A 27354-nucleotide genomic window follows, 5' to 3' on the forward strand; every position below is an offset into this window, starting at 1 on the left:
TAGTATATTGCAATTTTAAAAAGGGAGGTAGTGGCAGTTGTAAGAGGAGGTCATTTAGCTTTATGTACTTATATACATACCATTTGGATTCTTTACTATGACCATGCATACTGTAGTGGATTGAATTATGTCCCCCCCAAAACTCCCTGAAGCTTGAATTGTGACCCCCAAGTTGTATGTATTAGAAACTTAGCCCCCACTTTGACTGTCAGGAGGGTGGGAAATCCTAGTATGATAATTGAAAGGTAGAGCCTTGAAGAGGTGATTAGATTGTAGGACCACGCAGTAGTGAATGGATTAAAAATGGTGGTCAGTGGTGTGGTTCTGAGGGCTTTAAAAGAAGAGGAGAGTCTGTCTCTTGCTCTCTCTCTGCTCTCTCTGCTTTCACCATCTTGCAATTTGAGACCCCTACGTCACTGTTGCCACCACCAGATGGACCTTGGACTTCCCAGCCTCAGAAACTGTAAGCAATAAATTTTTTTTTCTTTATAAATTACCCAGTTCCAAGTATTTTGATATAAGCAACATAAATGGACTAATACACATACATTTTGAATTTAAAAAGTCAATAAAAATAGCAACTCTTACCTCAGCTTTTAGCTGCTCTCCACCAGTCATGGCCTCTAGTTGCTCCACTGTCATTTCCTCTGTAATTTCTATTCCTGCCATTTTTTGTACCACTTCTTTCAATATAAGCAGGTCAAAACTATTCCAAAAACAAAACAAAACAAAACAAGAAACAGTTTATAGTTAAAACTTCAAATAAATAAATGACAATATATTGTAATTAATATACTGAGAATCCCTAAATTATTTGTATATAAATATAAGGTGAAGGGGCTGAAGCAGTTTTTAAGGAACAACTGCATTCTTAGAACTATACCAAAAAATATTTGGCTCATATAATTTGTTTACTTTAACTTTTTGCTTGGGAATAACTACAGACTTACAGATAGGACACAAAAATAGAAATAGTACAAAGCATACCCATATACTCTCTATCCCAACTTCACCTATTATTAACATTTTTACTCCCGTTTGTTTTATCATTTGCATTTTTCACGGAAAAATAGAATTAAAAGATAATGCGAATCTTTCCATGAACTTTTTAAAGTACTGTCGCATACCCAAATATTACTTATTTCTGAAGGTGTCTATTTATGTATTAAAGTATAACTTCTTTTAATTAAAGAATTTCATATAAGTGAGCAACTATTCTACTTGAGCCTACAACCTTCTACAGCCTTCAGAATAATAGGAATCTCTGTGTCCCAATACCACCATAAGTACTCTAATTACTGAGTTCCATTATATATAATTTGCTATGATTACCTTTTGCCCGCCTTTAGCTGATTAGCCACATATTGAAGAAGACCAGCAAGATCAATTGGATATTTACGAAAAACTGCACCACAGAAACTAGCCAGACCTATACGAAAAAAGGAATAAAACAGTTTATAAAACAAAAAGCACAACACTGTCATTTCTTCAGCTAATTTCTAAAACAAAATGAGGTAGGAATAACTGTACTGCTGATGCCCTTCAATGGCATTTTATAATTAATAATAGCTATTATTTATTGAGCATACATATGACAAGCACTGTACCAAGCACTTCACACTGATCACCTCATTTAATCCTTGCAACGGTCATCTTAGGTTGGTATAAACTTATTGATGAGGCAAATTCAAAACAGATATGTCATGTAACTTGCTCATGGTCACATAGTACAAAGTAGAGCAGTGATTCAAACCTATGCAGCCTGATTCCAGAGCCCACTACGTTAATTAGGACACAATAAAATCTTAACAGATCACTCTGTAAACCTGAATAAACAAGAAAAAGCCCACCCCTCAAATGTTTGAGTCAAGAAAAAAATTTCTAGGAACACACTGCTAGTTGTGGAGAGCTAAGGAAATAAAGTATTGCCAGACCCAGAAGTAGACAAAAGACCAATTTTATCCACAACGGTCCTTATCATATCGTGAGTAGGGAGGAAACTCCAGTCAAGACAAGAGGATATTCTACTAAGTCAAGTAATCTGTGGCCTATTGAAAAATTATTTGCTAAGAACTTAAATGATACTGGGCAAACACAGGTCCTGCCCTTAAAGAGCTTACCTAAGTCTAGTGCAGGATACAGAAAAGTAAACTGAAATAACTATAATGAATAAAATGGCAGTACAAAGTGGAGCACCTAATTCAGACTTGTGGTTGGGAGGATTAATAGGAAAAGCTTTCCGAAGGAAGTGACCTCTAAGCTGAAATCTAATGAATAAATACGAGCAGAAGATGGAGTAGGGGAGATGAGTAGCCATGGAAGGTTACTCCAAGTAGAGGGAATGACATGTGCATATGAGCCCTGGAAAGTGCAATAAGTTCAATATTACTTAAACCTAGAATATTGGGGAGAAAAGATGAGGCTAAAACAGTGAGTAAGGACCTGATTCTGAAAAAACTTACTTGTATGACTTATTAAAGATTTCAGACTTTAAAGAACAATGGGGAGCCACTGCAAGATTCAGCTATCAGACAGGATGGGGTGAAGGAAAGGGAACTGGCTGCTAGAAAGCAAGGGTACAATAAATAAACAGAAATGTGGCCAGATTTTTTGGTTAAACAGCCAAGTTTTTGTTCTTTTAAGATGACCAGAATCTCAGGATGGGAGGGGGAAAAGTGAGACTAGTTCCCTTAATATCAACTCTTCTAAAATAATAGGGGATTTTCATCTCCTCAGTAATGCTTACCCAAATTCTATCATAATCAATAATGGTCTCTTCAGTTACGAAATGAATAAGTACTACATGAACCTTCTTACACAGACGAGGACTTGGACACTCTGTAGAACAAGCTGAGTGGCTACATATTCTCAAGAGCTCTTGATGAACAGGCTCTTAAAAGTCTCTAAGCATAGGTAATAGAATACGTGACAGGGCAGTAACCACAGACAGGAACTTCATCTTTGGAAAAATAAAAATACTTACTCTGAAGCCAGCTTGAAATGGTTGTGTCATCATGTTTCATTTTCTCCTTTTCTGGATTAGCTAAAGCTTCAATGATACAATCTTTCACAAATTAAGAAAAAATTTTAAGTCACTACATCTCTAACAAAGACACTTAGAACAAAAAAACATGTCACATCTTAAAAAAATTAAGTTGCTTGCTTCAAGTTATTACAAATTATTGAAAAATACACTCATTATAGTACCAATTTTTCTTCTTTAGCCTCTTTTCCATCTTTCAGCAAGCAAGATAGATTCCACCTATATTAAGATGTTTGGTACACCTAACCTCTCTCTTTATACAACACAAAGACATACACACACACACTTACTCATTCTCACACTCCTGACTGGCCAAACTTCAGATCAGCCACCTGAATCAATTTTAGATGGCTAGTAAAGGAACTTAGAATGAAAATAATATGTTCATTAAATCTATGAAACGTGAAATCTATGTATTGTTTCACTCGAAAGGATACAGGCCAAGACATCATAATTCAATGAAGTGAGGTATTTCAAGGAGTCTACTACAGGTGTTATTAAGTTATCATACTTCTGTATTTGTGACAGAATCTGGAAGACAGCAACAAAGAACAGATGGCATTAATTAATCAAAAGAGAACTTCTGTGCCAACTAAGGAATGGCTACACCTATTTTTCAGAAGAGAAAAGAAATACTATAATTATAATTTTATAATTACTATGCTTTTCTACCATTTGTATTTATATAAAACCTACTATTCTATCATTGCCTTAGAGCATGTTTTCTTATGCTACATTTTCCAATTAGGAAATAATTCCAGGGGGTCTAAATTTGGATTTTGGAATGATAGAGACTAGTCTCACGTTGAATATGTTTTACAAATCTTGCTCTAAATACGAAAGTAATAGAAGTAATAGTGTTACGTTTGAATTACAATGAAATGCTATTCAAGTGTTTCTAAAAACTACAATCAACAAATAATGCTTCTAGAAATCAAAATGTGGTAAAGAAGATAACATCAGGCTGTTTATAATAGTAGCATTGTTACATATTACTAGAAAAGTAATCAATGTGTTAAATATATTGTATAGTAAAAGTTTTGTTTTTAGTATAACCCTACAGTGTTTCATTTGCTAAAATTTTTCACCTCTGAAACTACCAATCATTTTTAAAGCTCTATTATTCCATTTCCACTTGTGCTGACTTAATGATAACAAAAAGAAAAATCCCTTAAAATAATAATAATCTCAAAACATACATAATCAAACAAAATTGTAGGGTTGCTGTGGCTCAACTTCCCAATCTGTCTTCCAGAAGGCTTCACATTTTCCTTGGTTAGACGCCTACAAGGGGAGAAAAAGGTGTCAGGGATCATCTTAAGTAACATTCCTCATAATGTTGATAGCTTTGTTACATCATGGGGGGGGGGCGGGGGGAGACAGTTATTTCCCAAATATCCAAAATGAATCCATGTACACAACCACATTCATCATACACTTTACTACAGGACTTGAGCCATTTTGGTTAGGGATTCTCCTAGATAGTATGGAGATTTTATATTAAATGCCTAACATTTAAAAATACTCATTTCCGTTTTATAGTAATAGTCTGATAAGCATTAAAATTTTTAGTGTACTCTACAAGTACATAAAATTCTTCTTATAGAGAATCAGAATTACTTTAAATTTAGAAGGGCTCATTTATCAGTTTAGGGATTATGGTATCAAACTTGGTGTAATGCAATGAAATGCCACATGCCATCTGGCTCAGTGACCCAAATAGAGTAGTAATAGTTAATGCTTTTGATACTCAAGGTAAACAACTTTTTAAAAAATAAATCCTATTCCTTTCCTTACTCTTTGTTTCTTCCTCTGCTCAGGAGTCTTTTACCAACATTCTGCAAATTTATATCTATGAAATTCTCACAGTTCAAAACAATTATTACACAGAACCTTAAACTCTTCTGAAGAGATTATTGCATAATGAAACCAGCAACTTGAAATTTGAAAAGATTACTAGTGACAGGAAGGAAACTTTCTAGAATGGGAATATAATTAAGTAAATTATTAATTCAGTTTATAATTCAGGAAATGTAACCATTCTTGAAGTGACAAAGTTAATATAATTATCTTAAGACACTTCCTGACCCATCAATCAAAACTATTTGATCATCAACTGCTTCCCTTTCCCGTTCTCCACCACCCAGTTTCAATTTTTTTTGTATTTAATGAAAAAGAGAGAACATTAGTTTTAAACTTTAGCTATATTCTATTCTACCTTCAAACTTACCACCACCTGTCCCTGCTTTAACCCTACTATTTCAGGTGCCCCTCCTATTTGCCAAGTCTAACCCCTCTTCCCTATGCTTTTTATTCCATTCCCTTCTGCCTCCATAACCCTAGAGGGAAAAACAAACAAAAATTAAAGGAATATTTTCTTGATTATGTCTTCCCCTCAAGCTACCACAGTGTTTGGCATGTAAAACAATAAGCATTTGTAGAATTAATTATTGAATATCCTATAGCAAGCTCATAGTTTAAAAAGTATTCAAAGCTTATGAAATTCTACAAGTAATAAATTAATACATTGCATTCTCAATATAAGAAGTTCAAACAATACCAAAATCATATTGTTCGACTGTGGTGAAATAGTTACAGCTTACAAATATAACAAAAAACCAAGGATATTAAAATTTCTGTGCATATTGTTCTGTGGTAAATTATGTTTTTTATTCATTCATTCATTCATATTAATACCTACTAACTATGATAGGCAAAGTGCTAAACATACAAGTATGAATAATGGTTCATGCTCTCAAGCTTGGTCCATCTAGGGAGACAGACTTAAAACCATTTTTTAAATTTCTGTGTTCTTAAATAACAAGAAAAAAATCTCAGAACAGTACTTATAATATGCTATCAATAATTTTTTAAAAGGGAGGGAATAATGTATTTGCATTGGCTCGTACATACATAAAAATATCTGGAAGGATATAAGAAACTAAACAGTTGTTGCTTTTTTTTTTCCCCTTGGGAGGAACTGAGTGGTTGGAAGATAGGGTGACTTTTTTACTGTATCCTTTCTTTTTTATTGTGTATATTATGGAGAACAATGTAATGTTTTCATCTATGTATAAATTGTAGAAAGATTCAATCATGGTAATTAACATACCTATCACTTCACCAACTTAACATTTTTTCTACTTAGAATGTTAAGGTATTCTTTTAGCCATTTTGAAATATACAATATAGTACACTGTTATTAACTATGACCACCACCAGTACAATAGATCACTAAAACTTTTTCCTCCAGTCTAACTGAAACTTTGTACCCTTTTATCAACATCTTCACTTTCCCATCTCTCCCCTTCCTCCACAACACCCCACCCCCCAGCAACCACCTTTCTACTATACAGACTTAAAAAAAGAAGGAAGTTCTGTCATTCGTACAACATGGATGAACCTGAAGGATATTATGCTAAGTGAAATAAGCCAGGCACTGAAAGACAAATACTGTACAATCTCACTTATATGTGGAATCTATGTACCTTTTTATACTTACTGAAATTAAACCATGTGAATGTACAAACGATCCAAAAAATTAAATAAAGAAAAACAATCATAGCAACGCATCTAAGTGGTATGAGAGCATCACAAGGGACAGCAGTGGCAATATGCATAAGGGACAGTGGTGGCACAAATAAAGAACAATCGTGTTTGCGGTATATGTTAAAGGTGACACCAGAGCTCACTCTCCAAGGATGAGGTCACCAGATGAAAATGGAAAAGGGAGGTAAGAAAAAACCTGTACAGAGGACACATGCAAAGGAAGAGAAGCTAAGGAGACCATGGGACATTTAGGGAAACATAAGTAGGCTCAGTACAGCTGGAGGCAGAATTGGTAGGAAATCAGTTTGGATATGAGGAGGGTCAGATCAAGGTGGGGTCTCTTACTTACATCACCATGCCATAAAGTTTGACATACAATCTGCAGGCAATGGTCAGTCACTGAAGGATTTTGAAGTAAGAGAAAAATACAAGGCACTGTAATACTCCAGATAAAAGAACTAAGGTAGTGGTGGTAGAGAGAGTAGATGATATGGATTCAAGGATTTAAATAATACTTATTATTAATTATTAATATATTATTAAATAATCCACGTAAAACACTTAGTTTAGTGCCTGGCATACATATTAATGGCTCCATAAACATTAGCTGTTGTTTTTAAGCCAGAAGGTGTACCTGGAGAACTCTTACGACCAGAACTCTTTCTGGTGGACCAGTTCTAATACCATGTCCTACCATAACTTCCCTGGGTGAAATAATTCACTGTCTTGTCTACCCTCCCATAGCACTTTATACATACTATATAATTGCATCTATTAAACCAGACTGTCTTCATGCACATGCCTGTCTCACTGGTATACTGTGACCAGAGACAATATCCTTGGGCAAAGACAATATCACTGCATACTGTTAAATCTAGTTAAACTAGAGAATGTACTACTTTTAATTAGAATAACCACACCACTGCATGAATTTATAAAAGGAATAATGACTGATAATAGTCTTGTTGAAAACACCTACAACACAGAAGTGTATTTAGCATCTAGACTAATACTAATCAGAAGTATACAATTTTCATAATTAAACTTCAAATAGTCTATTGGGAAGTAGAACTAACACCACTCATATTTTTAATATGAAAATAAAAGCACACAAATGAAAAAAAGAAATTTCTCAAAAGCTGACTCCCTATGGAGATAGTTCTGCACAATTCCATTAGATCTTCCTAACAAATAAAACAATCATTACGATAACTTTCAGCAGAGGAAATTCCTAGAAGTCTGACTACATTGTACAAACTATAAAATGTATTATGCAAATTGAGCAAAGGCCACAGCAAGTTTTTTTTTTTTAAAACCTTATTCCATAATATGATGCATTAAAGATGATTTTTATTAGATTTATACCTATGTAACCATAACAACTATGAAAACAATAACTTGGTTGTCAAAATGAGCTACAACCACAAAAACGGATAAGTCATTCGATCTATAGTATATAATCAGCTATACCATTAGTAAATGTTTATGAACTTTCTCAAAATTGAGGCTCAGACATAATCTAGTTGAAAGAAAGTAAATTAGATCCAGATATAATTTAGATTAATATGAAGAAAAATAAATTAAAACTTACTTCATGATATATTTGGCTCTGTCTATTGTTTGAGCTTTAACTTTTACTAAAAGTGGGTGACTGTTATAAGTTTCATTCTTCCACTGGCCATACAGACGATATCTTTAAAAATGATGAGATGAAGAATTAGGAAAAGTTAAACACTTAGTGGTTAATACACTAGAATTACTAGTAATTAAAATATGAAAATAATATGGATTTACCTATGCTGATATGGAAATGTTTTAAACATTCCCCATAGTTCCTCAGACATACAAGCATTGCAGTCCATCAAAGAAAGAGATGGAAGTAGTACCTGGTCAGTAATGCTAAGCAAACAGCTAAGGATAACTTCCTAAGAAGAAAGGAGGAAAAATTATTTCAGTAAGAGGTCCATATTAATCCGCACCACTTCCGAAAGACAGCCTTGGGAAAATTGCTATTTCTTGATCTCATAACACACAGTATCTAATTTCCCGCTCTATTACTGTCCTTTTCATAGTGCTTATTTGTGTTTCTCCATCCAAGACAGTAAATGGGGTGAGGGAAGGAAAAGGGTAGCAAGGGAATGAAGGGCTTTTATCCAGCTTCCTTTCTCAACATGTTAATCTTCAAAAGAGGGGTGTTTATCGTTTTTTTTTTTTTTGGCAGCTAGTGCTCTAACCAGCTGAGCTAACCAGCCGGCCTGAGGATGTTAATCTTAAAAGATTAACTTTGTGTAAGCTGCCAAAAGCTATATTCAGCATGTAGAGTATAAAGTAATTATTCACACAGGTGATTAAAGCTTGTTCACAGTAAAATTTGCAGTATGCTATAAGTTTCTAGTTTCTTACCGTTTTCTCTTTATCCTCTTGTTTGCTTCCATCAGACTGAAACTAAAATTTAAAAAAAAATTTTAATGAAATCCAAAAAGGTTAAGATTATGCTGTCACAATTTAGTTTTTCAAAAAAATTTAATTTGCACATGGTTGTAAATTGTTTTCTTACTTTTTACACATGGGCAGACTTTAAATATAGCCTGTTACCAATTAACATTTTAAAATTTCATCTATATTTCTAACCTTCAAACTATTCTTGACATCTATGAATTTTAAGTGTCAATTTTATTAGCCAATTCTTTTCCCAAACCTCATTATCACAAACCAAAGCATCCCAAAACTAATCCAAGTATTTATTACAAAATTGTAGCAAGCACAATATTTTAGTTATAATGTATTTGCATTTTCTATCAAGAGATTTTAGTTTTTCCTCTACATAACTAGTAAAATCAAACACTAAAGCAACAAAAACACAAAAACAAAACCAAAATTAAACACAAAGAAACTTAAAGCTATGTTTTAATTCACCACTACCAAAGTCCTCACTGAAAAATAAGGCCAAAATATTAATAACATTGCTAACAAAGACAAAACCATTAGACTCGGATAGACTAAATGAAAAAACCTGGGTCCATATTATATCAACAATGTGCAGATGGGCCCCTGAAGTGGTATGTTTCAAAACATTGTCTGTTCATTCTAAACGAAATAGTGAATGCTACTTGTATGTGAATAGAAGGGTACTATGCAGAGAGGCCAAAATGACAACTGAAGAACTGATACCAGAAAACAATCTAGATTTCTGGGAAGGATTTAGCTCAATATCAAAAGAGGGAAGAAGAAAAGCTAATATGCAGCTAACAACCTTCTAATTTTCTTGGTAGAAAAGGATATTTTGTGTATGTATGTATGTGTTTTTATGCTTGAGTAATTTAATGAGTATTACCAAAGGGAAATCTAACTTCTGTGCTACATTTTCACTTAGCACTAATTCAGGGCCTACCATGTTACCTTTATGGGAAAACACATACAAAACACTTTTTTTTTTAATTGACAGGTTAAAAAGGTATAGTTCTTTTTCACAGAAACAATTATTAAGTCAACATATATCCCGGTCAGCAAATAAGGAATTGGGTAACAGAGGAGTGGCCTGGCAGAAAAAAAAAAAAAAGCCAGATAGTTGTTTTTTTGTTTTTTCTTTTTTTTGGGGGGGGGGGGGCTGTAATTGTGGTGGTATATTAGGTATACTTTGGGAAGTGGAAATAAGGGTATACCATAATTGGAAAAACTAAGTTTATAGTATATTATGTTGGGGATTAAGACAGTTAAAGATACCCCTTTCCTTTTATACTATGATTCAAACAAACCGAATAAAGCTACATATAATTATTTCCATAGAAATAAAACATCTTTTTAGTGACTACACTGTCCTAACTCCTTTAAGGAGGTAACTCGTAGGAGTTTCTAACATCTGTGTGTCAATTTCATAAACAGGAAATTTTGAAAGAGAGAAATTTGGGAAGCAAACTTAAACCATCAAGAGCACTAAAAGAAACCTTCCTATCAAAAACTTAATTATAGCAAAGACAAACAAAAATAAATCAAGAGGTACATGCAAATAAAAGCAATTTTGTTTTGTTTGGTAAGAAGATAAATACATTCTACTCCCTTGGTGTCTTCTTTTTCTTTAAGTTTAATTTGCTTTTTAATTCAGAGTAAATATAAGAATCTCCTTTCACATAATACTAAAAGTTTTACTGATTGCCAGGAAGAAATAGGAGGGAGACAGAAAAGAGGGAGAGGGAACAAGAGACATTCATTCATTCAATTACTGACTATGTGCCAGGCACTGAGAATGCCAACTCTTGTCATTTCATCAGTTGAAAGCTGTGGAAAGAGAGTGAGGTGAGTGTCAGCTCCCTAGCAATTCCATCCTTGCATGCATGGATAGCACAGGCTCCCAGAGCTCGTACAAGCCCCAAAACAAAGAGATACAGGTACCAGCAGCTGAAATGGGCTGGCATACATTCGAATATTAAGGATCAAAGGAATACAGATGGGATCTGACAGCATCTGCTATGCCCTGCATTAAAAGTTGGCCTAACCTCCAACAGGTGAGCATTTTCACAAACCTTTTCAAATGTTACCTTTTTTATACTTTGAATTTTTTGTCCTGACATTGAACTTTGAGGTTCATTTTCAGAAAACAAAGTATTTGCGGGGGGGGGGGGGGGGGGAGTTGAATCAATTGTTTACAGTGTGTATTTGGTCTATATTAAAAATTCTATCTACTTTTCTTTCTTGTGTAAAATATACTTTTAAAAATTACATATGTCTGTACACAGAATTTACATTTGGCTATTAACAGTTAGTATCTGCCTATCCTTGCACGTTTATAAACCTCTCTTAGATAAAAAGCATAGCTAATGGGAAAAATGCTAATTAAGGTCTAATTTGTAATTTATTCCCTTAATCATGATTCTACACCTTGGTTAGAATTGTCACATGAAGATATTCAGTAACAGATAAGGTAATCTTAATTCAAATTATTATAGGTGACAATACAAGTGCAAATATAAACGTCCTAATAGTTCTTCCCTGATCAGGCTCATTAAATAGCAAAGGTGTTTTAGATTAAGCTTGGTCTCCAACTCTAGAGTTCCTCATTTGCTTTGACTTATTAAATAGCAAAAGTACATGAGGGTGCTTAACAAATGATGCCAATGACACGAGTATTTGTCTCTATTTGGAAAATAAGAACTATAATGTATTGACTGTTTTAAAAATACTCTTACAAAATTTGTTTCTACTTAAAATGTAGAAACATATACCCATAACTACCCTTGACTAGCTCACTCACAAAACCCCAACAAAAATTTTAATCTGTGTTACTAATTTATAACATAAATTTCAACAATGGGGGGGATGGGAACCAACTGATTATCACTAAAAAGTAAACAAAGGAATTCCTATAAAAAATCAACAAATGAGCTCTTAAGGTAAATAAAGCTGCTACTTTAAAGTGGCATCTGATATTTAAAGACAAAATAAAAGTACATTAATACTTTAAAACACATCACCAAAAGCTAATGTAGTGATAACTTACTCTGATCTTAAGAATTCATGACTACTCACATTTCTTTAACTCTATGAAGTTGCATATCTAATTAATGTTAGTATCTAATTAATGTTTTGATATATTTCATTTGATCTTCATAGCAACCCCAGGAATTAGATATGGCAAAGATTACCACCCATCTCTGGCTTAGAAAAGTGACTAACTTAAGGTCACGTAACTAGCAAGTAGCTAGCAGCTCATCTTGATAAAACCAGTTATCCTAACGATGAGTTTTTAACACTTCAATTACTCTGGGGTACAGCCTTAAATGAAGGTACTGTGTGGGCAAGTTAGGTTCTAAAGTCAGTGCAGAAGATGAAAATTACATATACTCACAATTACCCTAAAAAGTGCCCTAAATCATCCACAAAGTATACAGACACACCATCTTTCAGTTAGTCCAACACAGACTGTGTTTTTCCCCCTTTAACATTAGAACTCACTGTTAAGTGAACATAAGATGAAGTGATTGGCTTGTATTTAGGGGCCACATCACATGAAACACATTAAACACTAGACTCACAATGAGTGTGGTGTAATGCTCTAAGAAACCTGAGAAATGAAACCAAACTGAAAGAAAATGTCTCCAAATTTGCCCTTACTCCTGGGCATACACACTGAGTATTTTGATGATACAAGTCTGGCTACATTTGCATAAACTAAACACAGGTATGGTGCAATTCCACTATACCTGAACCTCGTGTACCTCTATCCAAAAGGAATATTAATTCTAGGCTCTAACCTACACAAACCAAGGTAGATCTTTAATTTCAAAAAAAATAAGTGGAGTGAAGCAGGATCATAGACTCTCCTTCCCCTAATAGAAGATAAAAAACAAAAAGTAGTAAACAACTTCAAAATTCTAAAGCAACTCATTCGTAAACTATAGTTTTGGAACCACTAGTCTAGGTACATTTTCCCCTAGCAACCCAAATATTTATTATGAGAATTTTCAAATTTACATAAAAGTTGAGTGGATAGTATACTAAATACCTATATATACCTACCTTTGGATTCAATAATTAACATTTGGCCCTTTTGAGAGGACTGACAAAAAAAATTATGGACATGACACTTTATCTCAAACAGTTCAGTATGCATCTCATACAAATAAGGACATTCTTACCACAATATCATCACACCCATTTCCTAGTATCATCTAACACCCAGTCTAAGGTCTATTCTGACCACCTGACTTCAGGTTTTTCTAAGCTTTATCTGTGAATCAATTTAGAGCACTTTGGCTTTTACCAAGGACCAACATAAGAAACAGCCATATAAAGAGTTTATCCACACAAATGAATTAAGATGGTAGAGTGAAGCATAAACTCAGAACCTCTCCCCGCCCCCATTCCTAATGCAATGAACGAAGAGAGAGAGAGAGAGAGAGAGAGAGAGAGAGAGAGAGAGAGAGAGAGAGAGAGAGAGAGAGAGAGAGTGTGTGTGTGTGTGTGTGTGTGTGTGTGTGTGTGTGTGTGTGTGTGTGTGTGTGTGTGTGTGTGTGTGTGTGTGTGTTTTTAATGCCCCAAATGCACCATCAGCAACCAAGCAAGAAAGAGGAACCTATGCTATTAACTTCAAGGGAGGGAGATAGAGGAGAAAAGATTCTGGTACTACAGACAGTGTGATATGGCTCCTGCTCCTAACCCAATCCCCAGAAGTGGTAATGGGCAAGGAAGGTAAGCCAATAAAATCCTTTAGGCAACACTGCCTGCTAGGTAACGAGGTAGGCTTGAGGAAAAACCCTTGTGAGCAGAAGCTCTGCAGGACTCTGGCAAAGATAGAACAAGCTGCCAAAGCTTGCTATCTTTCAAAGGCACTGTGTTTAGACCTGTGAAAGAGTCAAAGCCCAAAGGAGCTGAGTGTGCCTAGTATAGGCTAGGTAAAAAGATCTCCGAGGAGAAAGCAAGGGGTAAGATAGCCTGGCCATAAACAAGGTAGGAAGGGTATGAAGATTCACTCACACTACACCAGAAAGAATAGAAAGTCTCTGAACAGAGCTGCCCACACTAAAAGAAATGCGGGTGGCAACTAGGAAACATAAATAGCCACCAAAAAAAAAAAAAAAAACAGAGAAGAAAAAAAGCATCTAAAAGATGAACGTATTTAGTCTGGAAGAAAGTATAATACAAAGGATAGAGGCAGATTCTCCACAAGTATCTATACATATTCACAGAAATAAGTATTAAGAATGAACTCAATAAAATGAGAAAAGCTTGGAGGTGAGATAAATAGGATAAAAAGGGAGATTGCAGAGATAAAGTAACAAAACACTGCTAATACACAGATAATTTAAAATAGCAAGGAATATCAGGAATTGCAAAATTTGGAGGATTAATCATTTCTTCTATTTCAGACACACTACATCTGTATAAGCAGTAGAGCATGGAGATTTTGACCTTAAATCCATTAAAATCAGCAGGATTAAAAAAAAAAAAAAAAAAAGGAATTCATCATCTCTAAGTATGTAGTTATGTAGTTGCTGGCTTCCAGATATCAGTTCTGCATGTAAAAAGGTTGAAAATCTCCACTCTTGACAGGTAAAAAGCTAACAAACTGAAAAATCAACAACTTTTCTTAGATCCATAAGAGAAGTAAGGTCACAGGGCAAACTACTGCCTCCAAAATTGGAGAGGCAAGACAGGCAATCATAGAGAATCACAATTTCCAGGAGCAGAAATTTCGAGAAGGTCAGGGGGGGGGGGGAGAGACACCAATGCCCAGGGTAGGAAAACTGTAATTGATGAATTGCTGGAGGTTCATATGGACAAGTCTGAGGAGTTAAAAACTCCAGTGGGACCCAGTCATAGAAGGATCCCCCCCCAACACACACAGACACACACACACACACACAGACACAGACACAGACACACACACACACACACACACACACACACACAGACACACACACACACACACACACACATGTGAGTTTTACCTTCAGGAGCTTGACCTGGTTCTCATTGTGAATATCAAAGAAAAATTCCCTAGTGCTTCCAGCAGAAGGAAGGGAAAAGGAACCATTTTAAATACACCAGAGCACTCTGTTCTCCTTAATAATGTCTGTCCTCGGGAGAAACTATTTAGCCAGAGCCTAAACTGCTCTAAATGTCCTGGGGGAAAGGAAAATAGCCAACTTCAGCACACTGTAACCATTCCTGTCCCACCTAAAGGGAGCAGGAGGAGACTGAGAAGCACTTGTGAAGTTCACAGTCCAGAGGCACTGGGTCACTAAAAGACTGAGACCAAATCACAGGAATATAAAATGCTACCCTTCCCCCCACACCTTAGCAAGACATTACTAAAGGCCTATTTACAGCAGTTCCTTTTAACAAGTACATCATATTCAGCTATCAAGAAAAAATTACAAGGCATACTAAAAGACAAAAAAACACAATTTGAAGAGACACAGTATCAGAACCAGACTCAGATATTACAGGGATGCTGGAATTATTAGACCAAGAATTTACAGCAACTATGATTAATATGCTAAGGGATCTAACTGATAAAGCAGACAGCATGCAAGAACAGATGGGCAACATAAACAGAGATGAAAATTCTAAGGAAGAACCAAAAAGAAATGCTACAGATCAAAAAACACTGTAACAGAATGAAGAACACCTTTCATGGGATTAGTAGTAGTAGGCTGGACACAGCTGAGGAAAAATTTCTGAGCTTGAGGGTATCTCAACAGAAGCCACCAAAATAGAAAAGCAAACAGAAAAAAAGACTAAAAAAAAAAAAAGAATACCCAAGAACTGTGGGACAACTACAAAAGATGTAACAAATGCATAATGGGAATACCAGGGGAAGAAAGGAACAAAAGCAATATATGAAGCAATAATGACTGAAAATTTCCTCAAAATTATGTCAGATATATAACCACAGATCCAGGAAGCTCAAAGAACACCAAGCATCAAAAATGCCAAAAAAAAAAACAAAAACAAAAACAAAAACAAAAAAACCCTACACCTAAAACCTTACCTACAGAGGTGCAAAGATAAGAATTACACCAGACTTCTCAGAAACTAGGCAAGCAGAAAGAGAGTGGTGTGAAATATTTAAAGTTGTGAGAGAAAAAAACTGCCAACCTAGAATTCTGGACCCTGTGAAATTATCCTTTAAAACTGAAGGAGAAATAAAGACTCTCAGACAAACAAAAATTGAGGGAATTTGGTGCCAGTAGACATACCTTGCAAGAAATGCTAAAGAAGTTCTTTAGAGAGAAGGAAAATTATGTAGGTCAGAAACTCAGATCTATATAAAGAAGAGCACTAAAAAAGGAGTAAATGAAAGTAAAATAAAAACTCATTTTAGTTATTTTTAATTGTTTTAACAGATAACAGTTTGTTCGAAATAATAATAGCAACAATGTGTTTAGGTATGTATGCTTATATATATACATGCTTACATACGCTTATGAAAAAGCAAAACAAATGACAGATACAAGAGTCAAGAGGAAAGAATTAGGATTATTCTATTATAAGGTACTCACACTACCCATGAAGCAGTATAGTGTATTTAAAAGTGAACTTAGATTAGTTCTAAATGTATATTGTAAACTCTAGGGGAACCACTAAAAAAAATTAAAAACAATCAAACAAATAAAATGTAAATATAACTGATATGTGAAGAAATGAGAAAATGGAATCATAAAATGCTCAATTAAAACTACAAAAGGCAGAAAAAGAGTGGAAGACAAAAACAGGAACAAGGGCAAAAAATAGAAAACAGTAAGAAATATGGGAAATATTAATCCAAATATATCAATAATCACTTTGAATGTCAATGGTCTAAGTAAACTAATTAAAACACAGAGATTGTTAGAGTAGATCAAAAAAACCTATGTCTATACAAAAACCTGTACACATATGCTTATAGCAGCTTTATTCATGATCACCAAAACTTGGAAGCAACCAAAATATCCTTCAGTAGGAGAATGGATAAATAAACAGTGGTATACCCAGATAATGGAATATTATTTAGCACCCAAAAGAAATGAGCTATCAAGCCATGGAAAAACATGGAGGCTGGCCAATTAGCTCACTTGGGAGAGTGTGGTGCTGGTAAAACCAAGGTTAGAGGTTCGGATCCTCATGCTGGCCAGCCACTGGGGGAAAGAAAAAAACATGAAGGAAACTTAAATGCTTATTACTTTACTATGTGAAAGAAGCCAATCTGAAAAGGCCTCATATTGAATGATTCCAACTATACGACATTCTGGAAAAGGCAAAACTACTATGCAGACAGTAAAATGGTCAGTGGTTGTCAGAGGTTAGTGGGGAGGAAGGGATGAATAGGCACAGCACAGAGGATTTTTAGGGCATGGAAAATACTCTGTATGATTCTATAGTGGTGAATAAACATCATTATACATTTGTCCAAACCCCTAGAATGTACAACGCTAACAGCGAACCCTAATGTAAACTATGGACTTTGGATGATGATGATGTGTCAGTGTAGGTTCACCAATCGTTAACAAATGCACCACTCTGGTGGGGAATGCCAACAATGGGAGAGGCTGTACATGTGTGGGGGCAAGAGGCATATGGGAAATCTCTGTACCTTCCTCTCAATTTTGTAGTGAACCTAAAACTGCCCTAAAAATAAAGCCTATTTTTTTAAAAAGTGTGTAGGTGCTATTAAAAACATTTAAGTATGTGAGGTGAGCATGTTAAAGCTGTGCTGTACAATTAAAGAACACTTTATGATAGCAAAATGTGTCCTTTCATATTGAACTATTCTATAGAGTCACCACCAAGCCTGAAAAAAGATGAAAATTGGTTAATATACTAGAACAACAATTCTCAAAGTTTGGTATTTAGACCAGCAGCATGGAACTAACTTGTTAGAAATGCAAATTTTCAGGTCCCACCCCAGACCTACTGAATCAGAAACTCTGATGATGGGGGCAAAAAACTTGCTTTTTAACAAGCCCTCCAGGTGATTCTGATGCATACTAAGGTTTGAGAACCACTGTACTAGAATGTCACTCCTATACTACATAATTCAAATTTAAGAAACATATATACACATAATCAGAGTAATAAATGACTACAAATAACTATAAGTTGGAAAACTATTTTGTTAAATGATATCTCATACGAGTATATAAGCTACTTTTTAAAAATATGCATAACACATATACAAGCATCCCCAAGCTTATAAATGAGATTTGTTAAAGAAGTTTAACTGTAAATACATTATTTGGAACTAAGGTCACATTCATCCTTTGGAAGCAATCTTATAAATCCTGGTTGAATTCCATCTAAGCTAAGTAACAAGAGTCTTTTAAACCTATATAAAAAAAAAAAAAAATGATTTGTCATGGTGAAATATATTTATGGGCAAAAATGAACCAAAATTGTAACTCGGATCATTAGAAAGATTCACTTTTCTACCACAACCCTAGTAATGAGAAAATACAGATTTCTTCCCACTGGCCCCAGTGATCAAAATAACATTTCTCTCTTCCCTTCCATCTCTCTAACTCAGCATGAATAGACTGGAGTTGAGGCAGGAACCAAGCACAACTGGGATGGAATGAAGGTATAGGAAGACTGCGATGGAGAAGGGGGAGGGGAAGTGTGATAGCTCTAGCAACTGTGTATCTTGGTAATAATATTGTGTATGAATATGTATATGTTTATGTATAGGATGTCCATAAATTGGATGCTAGGTCTCCTGCTTACAAGTTTAATATAGTTATAGCCTAACAAATAATTTCAGAACAAGAAATCTGAACATTAAAATTTCCAATTAAGCCACAAATCTAGTCTCAACAAGTTCAAAAAACTCGAAATCATATCAAGTATCTTTTCTGCACATAATGGAAAAAACTAGAAATCAATAACAAGAAGAACTTTCAAAACTACACAAATACATGGAAATTAAACAAAATGTTCTCAAACGACCAATGGGTCAAAGAAGAGGTTAAGAAGTAAATCAAAAAAATTCTTGAAATAAATGAGGACAGAAACACAACATACCAAAACCTATGGGATACTACAAAAGCAGTATTAAGAGGAAAGTTTAACCATCAAATACTACTCTGCCATAAAAAAGAATGAAATTCTCCCATTTGCAACAACATGGATGAGCCTGGAAAAACTTATGTTGAGTGAAATAAGCAAAGCACAGAGGGATAAATACCTCATGTACTCACTCATAAGTGGGAGCTAAGAGAGAAAGAAGGAAGGAAAGAAAGACCACAGTGACGTGCTAGACTTGCACAGGGAGAGAACATACCTTGGGATACAAAGTGGAGTCGGGGGGAGAGGGGGAGGGAAGTTGGTGATAATTGGGTGGTGGACCTGGGGTACAAACACAATTTGTGGTAATGGGCATGCTGCTAGTATGGATCTGAACTTCACATCTTGGGCACAAGGGGTGACAATCAGCTTTGTATCTCATGAATATTCATAATCAATAAAAAAAGAGGAAAGTTTATAGCAATAAATGCCTACATCAAAAAAAAAAAGAAAGAAAGAAAGATTTCAAATAAACAACCTAACAATGCACTCAAGGAAATAGAATGGCAACAACAAACCAAACCCAAAATAAGAAGAAAAGAAATAATAAAAATCAAGGCAGAAATAAATGAAATTGAAATACAATACAAAAGATCGATCAAACAAAAAGCTGTTTTTTTGAAAAGATAAACAAAATTGACAAACCATTCCAGACTAACCAAGAAAAAAAAAGACCCAAATAAACAAAATCAGAAATACAAAAGGAGACATTACAACTGATACCACCGAAATGCAAAAGATCATTAGAGACTGTTATGAGCTATATGTCAACAAATATGAAAACCTAGAGGAAGTGGATAAATTCCTGGACATGTATGACCTGACCTACCAAGACTGAACCAATAAAAAAATATATCTAAACAGACCAATAACAAGTAATGAGATTGAATCAGTAATAAAAAGTCTCCCAAAGAAAAAAGAAAAGCCCAGCACCACATGGCTTTTCTGCTGAATGCTACCAAACATTTAAAGAAGAACTAATACCAATACTTCTTAAATTATTTCAAAAAATTGAAGTGGACGGAATTCTTCCAAACTCATACTACGGGGCCAGCATTACCCTGATACAAAACCAGGCAAAGACACAACAAAAAAAGAAAACTACAGGCCAATATCCCTAATGAACACAGATGCAAAAATCCTCAATAAAACACTAGCAAACCAAATCCAACAGCACATCAAAAAGATTATGCACCATGATCAAGTGGGCTTTATCCCACAGATGCAAGGATGGTTCAACATATGCAAATCAATAAATGTGATACATCACATCAACAGAATGAAAGAAAAAATATATGATCATCTTGAGGCAGAAAAACCATGTGATGATTTTATTATAGATTACTTTCCCTTTGAATTTGTTACATGATTTATATAAAATTATTTTATCGACTTCAAAAAAAAAAAGCATATGATGAAATTCAACATCCATTCATGATTAAAAACTCTCAACAAATTAGGTGTATAAGGAAAGTATCCTAATACAATAAAGGCCATGTATGGCAAACCCACAGCTAACAATATATTGAACAGAGAAAAGCTGAAACTGTTTCCTCTAAGATCTGGAATAAAACAAGGATGCACACTCTCAACATTTTTACTCAACATAGTAGTGGAAGTCCTAGCCAGAGCAATTAGTCAAAAGAAAGAAATAGGGCCAGCCCATGGCTCACTCGGGAGAGTGCAGTGCTGATAACACCAAGGCCACGGGTTCGGATCCCGTATAGGGATGGCCGGTTTGCTCACTGGGTGAGTGTGGTGCTGACAACAACAAGTCAAGGGTTAAGATCCCCTTACCGGTCATCTGAAAAGAAAAGAAAGGGTATCTAAATTGTGATGGAGGAAGTTAAATTGTCCCTGTTTGCAAATGACATGATTTTATAGAGAGAGAAACCTAAAGACTCCACCAAAAAACTCTAAGACCTGCCTGACAAATAAATTCAGTAAAGTAGCAGGAAACAAAATCAACATGCAAAAATCAGTAGCATTTCAGGCTGGCCCGTGGCTCACTCGGTAGAGTGCGGTGCTGATAACACCAAGGCCACGGGTTCGGATCCTATATAGGGATGGCCGGTTTGCTCACTGGCTGAGTGTGGTGCTGACAAAAATCAGTAGCATTTCTATACACCAACAACAAACTTGCAGGAAAAAAATCAAGAAAGCTATCCCATTTACAAGAGCAACAACAACAACAAAAATACCTAGGAATAAATTTAAGCCAGGAGGAGAAAGATCTCTACAAGGAAAAACTACAAAACACTGATGAAAGAAATTAAAGACACACACAAAAAAATGGAAAAACATCCCATGTTCATGGATTGGAAGAATCAATATTGTCAAAATGACCATACTAAACCAAAGCAATCTACAGGTTCAATGAAATCCCCATCAAACTACCAATGACATACTTCACAGAATGGAAAAATCAGAAATTTATACAGAACAAGAGACCCAGTATAGCCAAAGCAATCCTGAACAAAAAGAACAAAGCAGGTGGCATCACACTCCTTGACTTCAAAATATACTACATAGCTACAGTAATCAAAACAGCATGGTACTGCACAAAAACAGACACATAGACCAATGGAAGAAAATAGAGAATTCAGAAATAAATCCATGTACCTACACAGACAAGTGATTTTCAACAAAGGAGCCAAGAACATACATTGGGGAAAGGACAGTCTCTTCAATAAACAGTGCTGGAAAAATGAAACTAGACCCCTATCTGTCACCACATATCAAAATCAACTCAAAATGAATTAAAGACTTAAGTATAAGACCCGAAACTATAAAACTTCTAGAAGAAAACACAGGGGAAACACTTCAGGACATAGGACTGGGCAAAGATTTTATGAGTAAGACTTCTAAAGAACAGGAAGCAAAAGCAAACAAATGGTATTATATCAAACTAAATAGCTTCTAAATAGCAAAGGAAACAATCAACAGAGCAAAGAGACAACCTGCAGAATGGGAGAAAATATTTGTAAAGTATGCATCCAACAAGAGATTAATCAATAATATACAAAGAACTCAAACAACTCAATAGTTAAAAAAAAATCCAATTTAAAAATAGGCAAATGAGCTGTATAGACATTTCTCAAAAGAAGACATACAAATGGCCAACAGATATATGATAAAATGCTCAACATCACTAATCATCAGAGAAACACAAATCAAAACCACAATGAGATATCACCTGACCCAAATTAGAACGGCTATTAACAAGACAGAAAATAACAAATGCTGGAGAGGATGTGGAGAAAGGGGAATTCTTATACATCGTTGGTGGGAATGTAAATTAGTACAGCCATTATAGAAAACAGCATGGAAATTTCTCAAAACACTACAGATAGAACTACCATACAATCCAGCAATCCCACTATTGGGTATATACCCAAAGATATGGAAATCAATATGTCAAAGGGATACCTACACTCCCATGTTTATTGCAACTCTATTCACGTTTGTCAAGAGTTGGAAACAACCTAAATGTCCATCAACAGATGATTGGATAAAGAAAACGTGGTGTATATATACACAGTGGAATACTACTCAGCCATAAAAAAGAATGAAATTCTGCCATTTGCAGCGACATGGATGAGCTTTGAGAAAATTATGTTAAGTGAAATAAGCCAAGCACAGAGAGAGAAATACCACATGTTCTCATTCATATGGGGAAGCTAAAAACACTGATCTCATAGAAGTAGAAAGTAGAATAGTGGTAACTAGAGACTGGTGGGGGTAAAGGGAGAGGGTGGTGGGTAGAGGGTGGTCAGTGGATACAAAACTGTAGAGAGAGAGGAAGAATAAGTTCTAGTGTTCTATAGCAATATAGGGAGACTACAGTCAACAAGAAAGTATTATGTATCTTTCAATAGCTAGTCAAGAGGATGTTGAATGTTCCCAACACAAAGAAGTGACAAATGTTTGAGCTGATTTATATACTAAACACCCTAATACAATCCTTACACACAGTATAAATGTACCAAATATCATACTGCACTCCATAAATACATACAGTTACATTAAAAAAAGATTTTCAATTAAAATAGCATTAGGTGAGTGAAAGTATGATGACAAGCAGGCTATTTACATAGTCTCAAAATATCTACCATCAACATACATATTAGCAACAAAGGGAAACATAGTAACTGTGTAGTGGAGAAACCTGGCAGCAATCACCTTAACCAAGTGATCAAAGTTAACATCACCAATAACAGATCAAATTAACTTCACATGCCTCCTGATATAGTGCACTAGAAAAAACACAACCCTTTTGTTCTTTGAGCAGGCATTAGTTAACATGACTCATTCTTGTCAGACTATAAAGATCAAAAGAGCAAAACACTGTTATACTTCCTTTTTATATGAATGTTATATAATAGATGATATGTACTTATATAAATGATATGTAGAGTAATAATTAACTACTTAACAGATTTTTTTTCCTCAGTGAACTTTAATTGAAAGGTAATTATGCCTACTTATGGGGTACAATACGATGTTTTGATACATATATGTTATACAATAATCAGGGTAGGGTAGTTAACATTTATCATTTCTTTGTGGCAAAAACATTCAAAAAGCCTCTTCTCTAGCTATTATGTAATATACAAAACTTAACTGTTAACCTGTCACCCTAATGTGCAATAGAACATTGGAACTTATTCCTTCTATGTAATTTAACTTTGTACCTGTTGGTTAACCTCTATCTTCCCTCTCCCACCACCACCTTCCCCAGTCACTGGTAACCACTTTTCTCCTCTTTGCCTCTATAATTATAAACTTCTTTTTTTTTTTTAAGATTCCACAAATGAGTGAGGTTATATGGTATTTGTCTTTCTGTGCCTGGCTTACTTCACTTAGTATAATATCCTCCAAACCCATCCATGTTGCTGCAAATGACAGGATTTCATTCTTTTTTATGGCTGAATAGTATTCCACTGTGTATATATACCACATTTTTTTAATCCATACATCCACTTAGATTTCTTCAGAGTACCTTTACACAATTTAAATTTGTGAGCATTAAAAACAATCTGCCAGCTAATTATTGAAAGCCAAGTCAAATATTTCAGGTGTTGAGGGATTAATATACAACAGCTGTTAATTTTTCTGTAGAGTTACTATTGTCTAAAATTAAAATTAGATGCAATCACCAAACATTGAAGAATACTGCATTTATGCTTATAATTTCTAGATGTTCTTTTGGTGTCTTGTTTTACAGCTGAAAAGAAATTATGTATTCTTTTCAGCTTCAAGGACTTGGGTTGGGCACAGATTTCTTACGGCACAAAAAGCCACCACGGAAGAAAAATACTGGGCGAAAGTTTTCAGAATCGAAATGGTGTTTCTTACGTTAAAAAACAAAAAACACAGAGCCGAGGAAGGCCGTGAAGGGGGGGATAGGGAGCTTTTCATGCAGGTATACCTGATAACAAGAACTATCATAAAGAACTCTGCAAAACCACAACCTTGCACAAAGGCGATCACTACCTTACACAAAAAATACTTCTGCAAGGACATCTGCCCAGTAACTGCCTGCCCAACCTCAGACTTGCATCACCCTTGTTATTGATCCTTGTAGCCAAGGACAATTATCCTAAAATGAGTATGTAATCGTTCATTATTTTTCCTTTTAAAAACTTTGTCTTCCTTATCTCCCTGAATACGTATATAGTTTACTATGGCACGCATATTCCCATTCCAACGTTCTATCCCCAATTAGACTATGATTCTTTTAGAGAGCCTCTCTGTTATTTAGGCTGACAACTCCTAATTTGCAATTAATCAAAATTTAAAATTTTTGCTTCTCAGAAGACAGTTAAAATTAAAAGGCAAACCAGACTGAGAACAATTTTTTCAAAATCACATACCTGATGAAGGTTTTGTATACAGAATATGTAAATAATTCTTACAACTCAATTAAAAAAAGACAAATAACCCAATTTAAAAATGGTGAAGATATATGAACAGATACTTCACTAAAGATGATTACAAATGCCAAATAAGCACATGAAAAGATGCCCAACATCATTAGTCATCAGGGAGACGCAAAGTAAAAGCACAATGAGATACCACCATATACCTTCTAGAATGACTATAATTTAAAAGAGTGGCAATACCAAATGCTGGTGAGGATTTCTAGCAACTGGAAGTCTCATACAATTGCTCCCAGGAATGCAAAATGGTACAGACACTTTGGAACAGTTAGGCAATTTCTTATAAAGTTCAACACATTTTACTCACATGACTCACCAATCCCACCCTTAGGGACTCAAAAACACATTACCCCTGCCTCCCAAGACCTGTACAAAAATAGTCAATGCAGCTTTATTTAAGATTGCCCCCAACTAGAAACAACCCAAATGCCCACCAGCTGATGAATGCATAAACAAATCCTGGTATGTCTATATAATGAAATATTACTCAGCAATAAAGGAACTAGTGACACATGCAACAACTTGGATGAATCTCAAAAACATTACATGGAAGAAGTCAGACAGAAAAGAATACATACTATATGCTTCCATTTATATTAAGTTCTAGAAAAAGCAAAACTATAGTGACAGAAAGCCTGTCAGAGATGGCTAGGAACAAGCAATGGAGGGAGGAAAGTGGCTACAAAGGGGCAAGAGGGAACTTTCTGGGTTGATGAAAATATTCTATATCATGATTGGTGGTAGACATGCAACTGCATCCATTTGTCAAACTCTTCAAATTATACACTTAAATTGTAGAATTTAACTGTATGTAAATTATATCTGAAAGCTATTTTAAAGACAAAAAAATAGCATAAATGGTTATGCTTGGAGTAGCAACTAGAAGGGAGTACAAGGGAGACTCTAGGTTGCTGGTACAATTCTATTTCTTCATTTGGGTGGTAGACACATGGATGCTTAGTTTGGAAAAAGTCATTGAGCTGTATACAATTATGATTTATGTATTTTTCTGTATGTATGTTTTGTTTCAATAAAAAGTTTAGTAAAAAAAATAAATAAAAGAATGGCTCCTCAACAGTCTAAGGTTGAAGAGACTTCATACAAACAACATACAAATAATGATTCAAAACTGCAGCCAAGAAAATTAGTAGAAAATCAGCAAAGGGAAAAAGTGCTAAGAAACCACTAATTGTAAGGAGATTCAAAAAGCGGCCACTTGTCCAAAGCATATTTTCCTATGTGGGGGACTTGACTAATAATCTAGCTAGATATATACTTAGAACACAATGGACTTTCCACAAACTTTACTCCACATAATCTTTTCTTAAATTTAAGAAAATTAATCTTTTCTTAAGTTAAAAAAATTAATGATATTTGTTTACAGATACTCATAACACAAGTATACTCAGAACATTTTCATTTCAAAATTTAGTTTTCTGCTTAGAAAAAAAATCTTACCTCCTTCATAAATGACTTGCCTATCCGCACCACTTTTGCGAATAAAATGGGATCATGAGAAAGGTGAGGACCAAGGTAACAGAACATATTGAATACATCTCTCCTCAAATCTTCAAAGCTCTCTGCTTGTTTTGGTGCTCTCTTGTTTTGCAAAGCATTAACAGGTGAACCTTTAGCACCTTTAGGAACACCAACTCTATAAAAAGAAGTAAATTATATATATATATATATACACACACACACACACACACACACACACACACTATACGATAACTACCATTTTAAGTTAATACAGTCATCTTAATCAGTAAGTGAAACTTTTCTTGCTCATATTTGCTTTCTATATTTTAATCACACCTAACTTTATTATACCAGATAATTCTCAACTGACAGAAAAACACAAAAATTTTCATTAGAAAAAAGTTAGAGCTCAGAGAAGAATGTTTCAAATTAACCTCTTAAGAAGTGGAAATCAGAGAAATACAGATTTCAAGTAACATTTTACATCATATGCATTTGTTTTTAATTAAACTTAGCCAGTATCATGAATTTGGATATGGGAATGGTGAACAAGGAATGGACCTCAGAGACACAGAAAGAGGAAACAGAAAAATATGGATATAACAACACTAATTCAAGTCAATAAATATTTCTCAATCTAGGTTCCACTACCCAGACTGAATATGAAGGAGTTGGTGGTGGAGAAGGTGTGCTGCTTAATGAAAGAAGGTGTCACTCTTAAAAGGACAGCATGCCCAGAGTTCTCACCTGCTGAGCTGGTGTCCCACTGTAGAGTCACAGGGGTCACTCTGAGAAGTGTTCATA

General features: G+C 34.8%; 1 protein-coding gene across 8 annotated transcripts in view; it reads right to left on the reverse strand.

Annotated features, from left to right (window-relative positions):
- The window catches only part of THOC2 (THO complex subunit 2), a 125658-nt gene that overhangs the window by 31320 nt on the left and 66984 nt on the right, over positions 1-27354 (reverse strand). For 7 of the 8 annotated variants that reach the window (XM_063083308.1, XM_063083310.1, XM_063083312.1 and 4 more), the window contains exons 12-20: positions 26530-26725; positions 8996-9037; positions 8387-8517; positions 8184-8285; positions 4243-4327; positions 3481-3574; positions 2984-3064; positions 1333-1429; positions 589-706 (exon numbers count right to left, since the gene is read on the reverse strand). In XM_063083308.1, coding sequence (XP_062939378.1) covers positions 589-706; positions 1333-1429; positions 2984-3064; positions 3481-3574; positions 4243-4327; positions 8184-8285; positions 8387-8517; positions 8996-9037; positions 26530-26725 — 946 coding nt within the window. The remainder of the gene's footprint in view (positions 1-588; positions 707-1332; positions 1430-2983; positions 3065-3480; positions 3575-4242; positions 4328-8183; positions 8286-8386; positions 8518-8995; positions 9038-26529; positions 26726-27354) is intronic. The other variant, XM_063083313.1, reaches the window with a different exon arrangement.

This window comes from Cynocephalus volans, chromosome X (genome assembly GCF_027409185.1).
Source record: "Cynocephalus volans isolate mCynVol1 chromosome X, mCynVol1.pri, whole genome shotgun sequence".
NCBI lineage: Eukaryota > Metazoa > Chordata > Mammalia > Dermoptera > Cynocephalidae > Cynocephalus > Cynocephalus volans.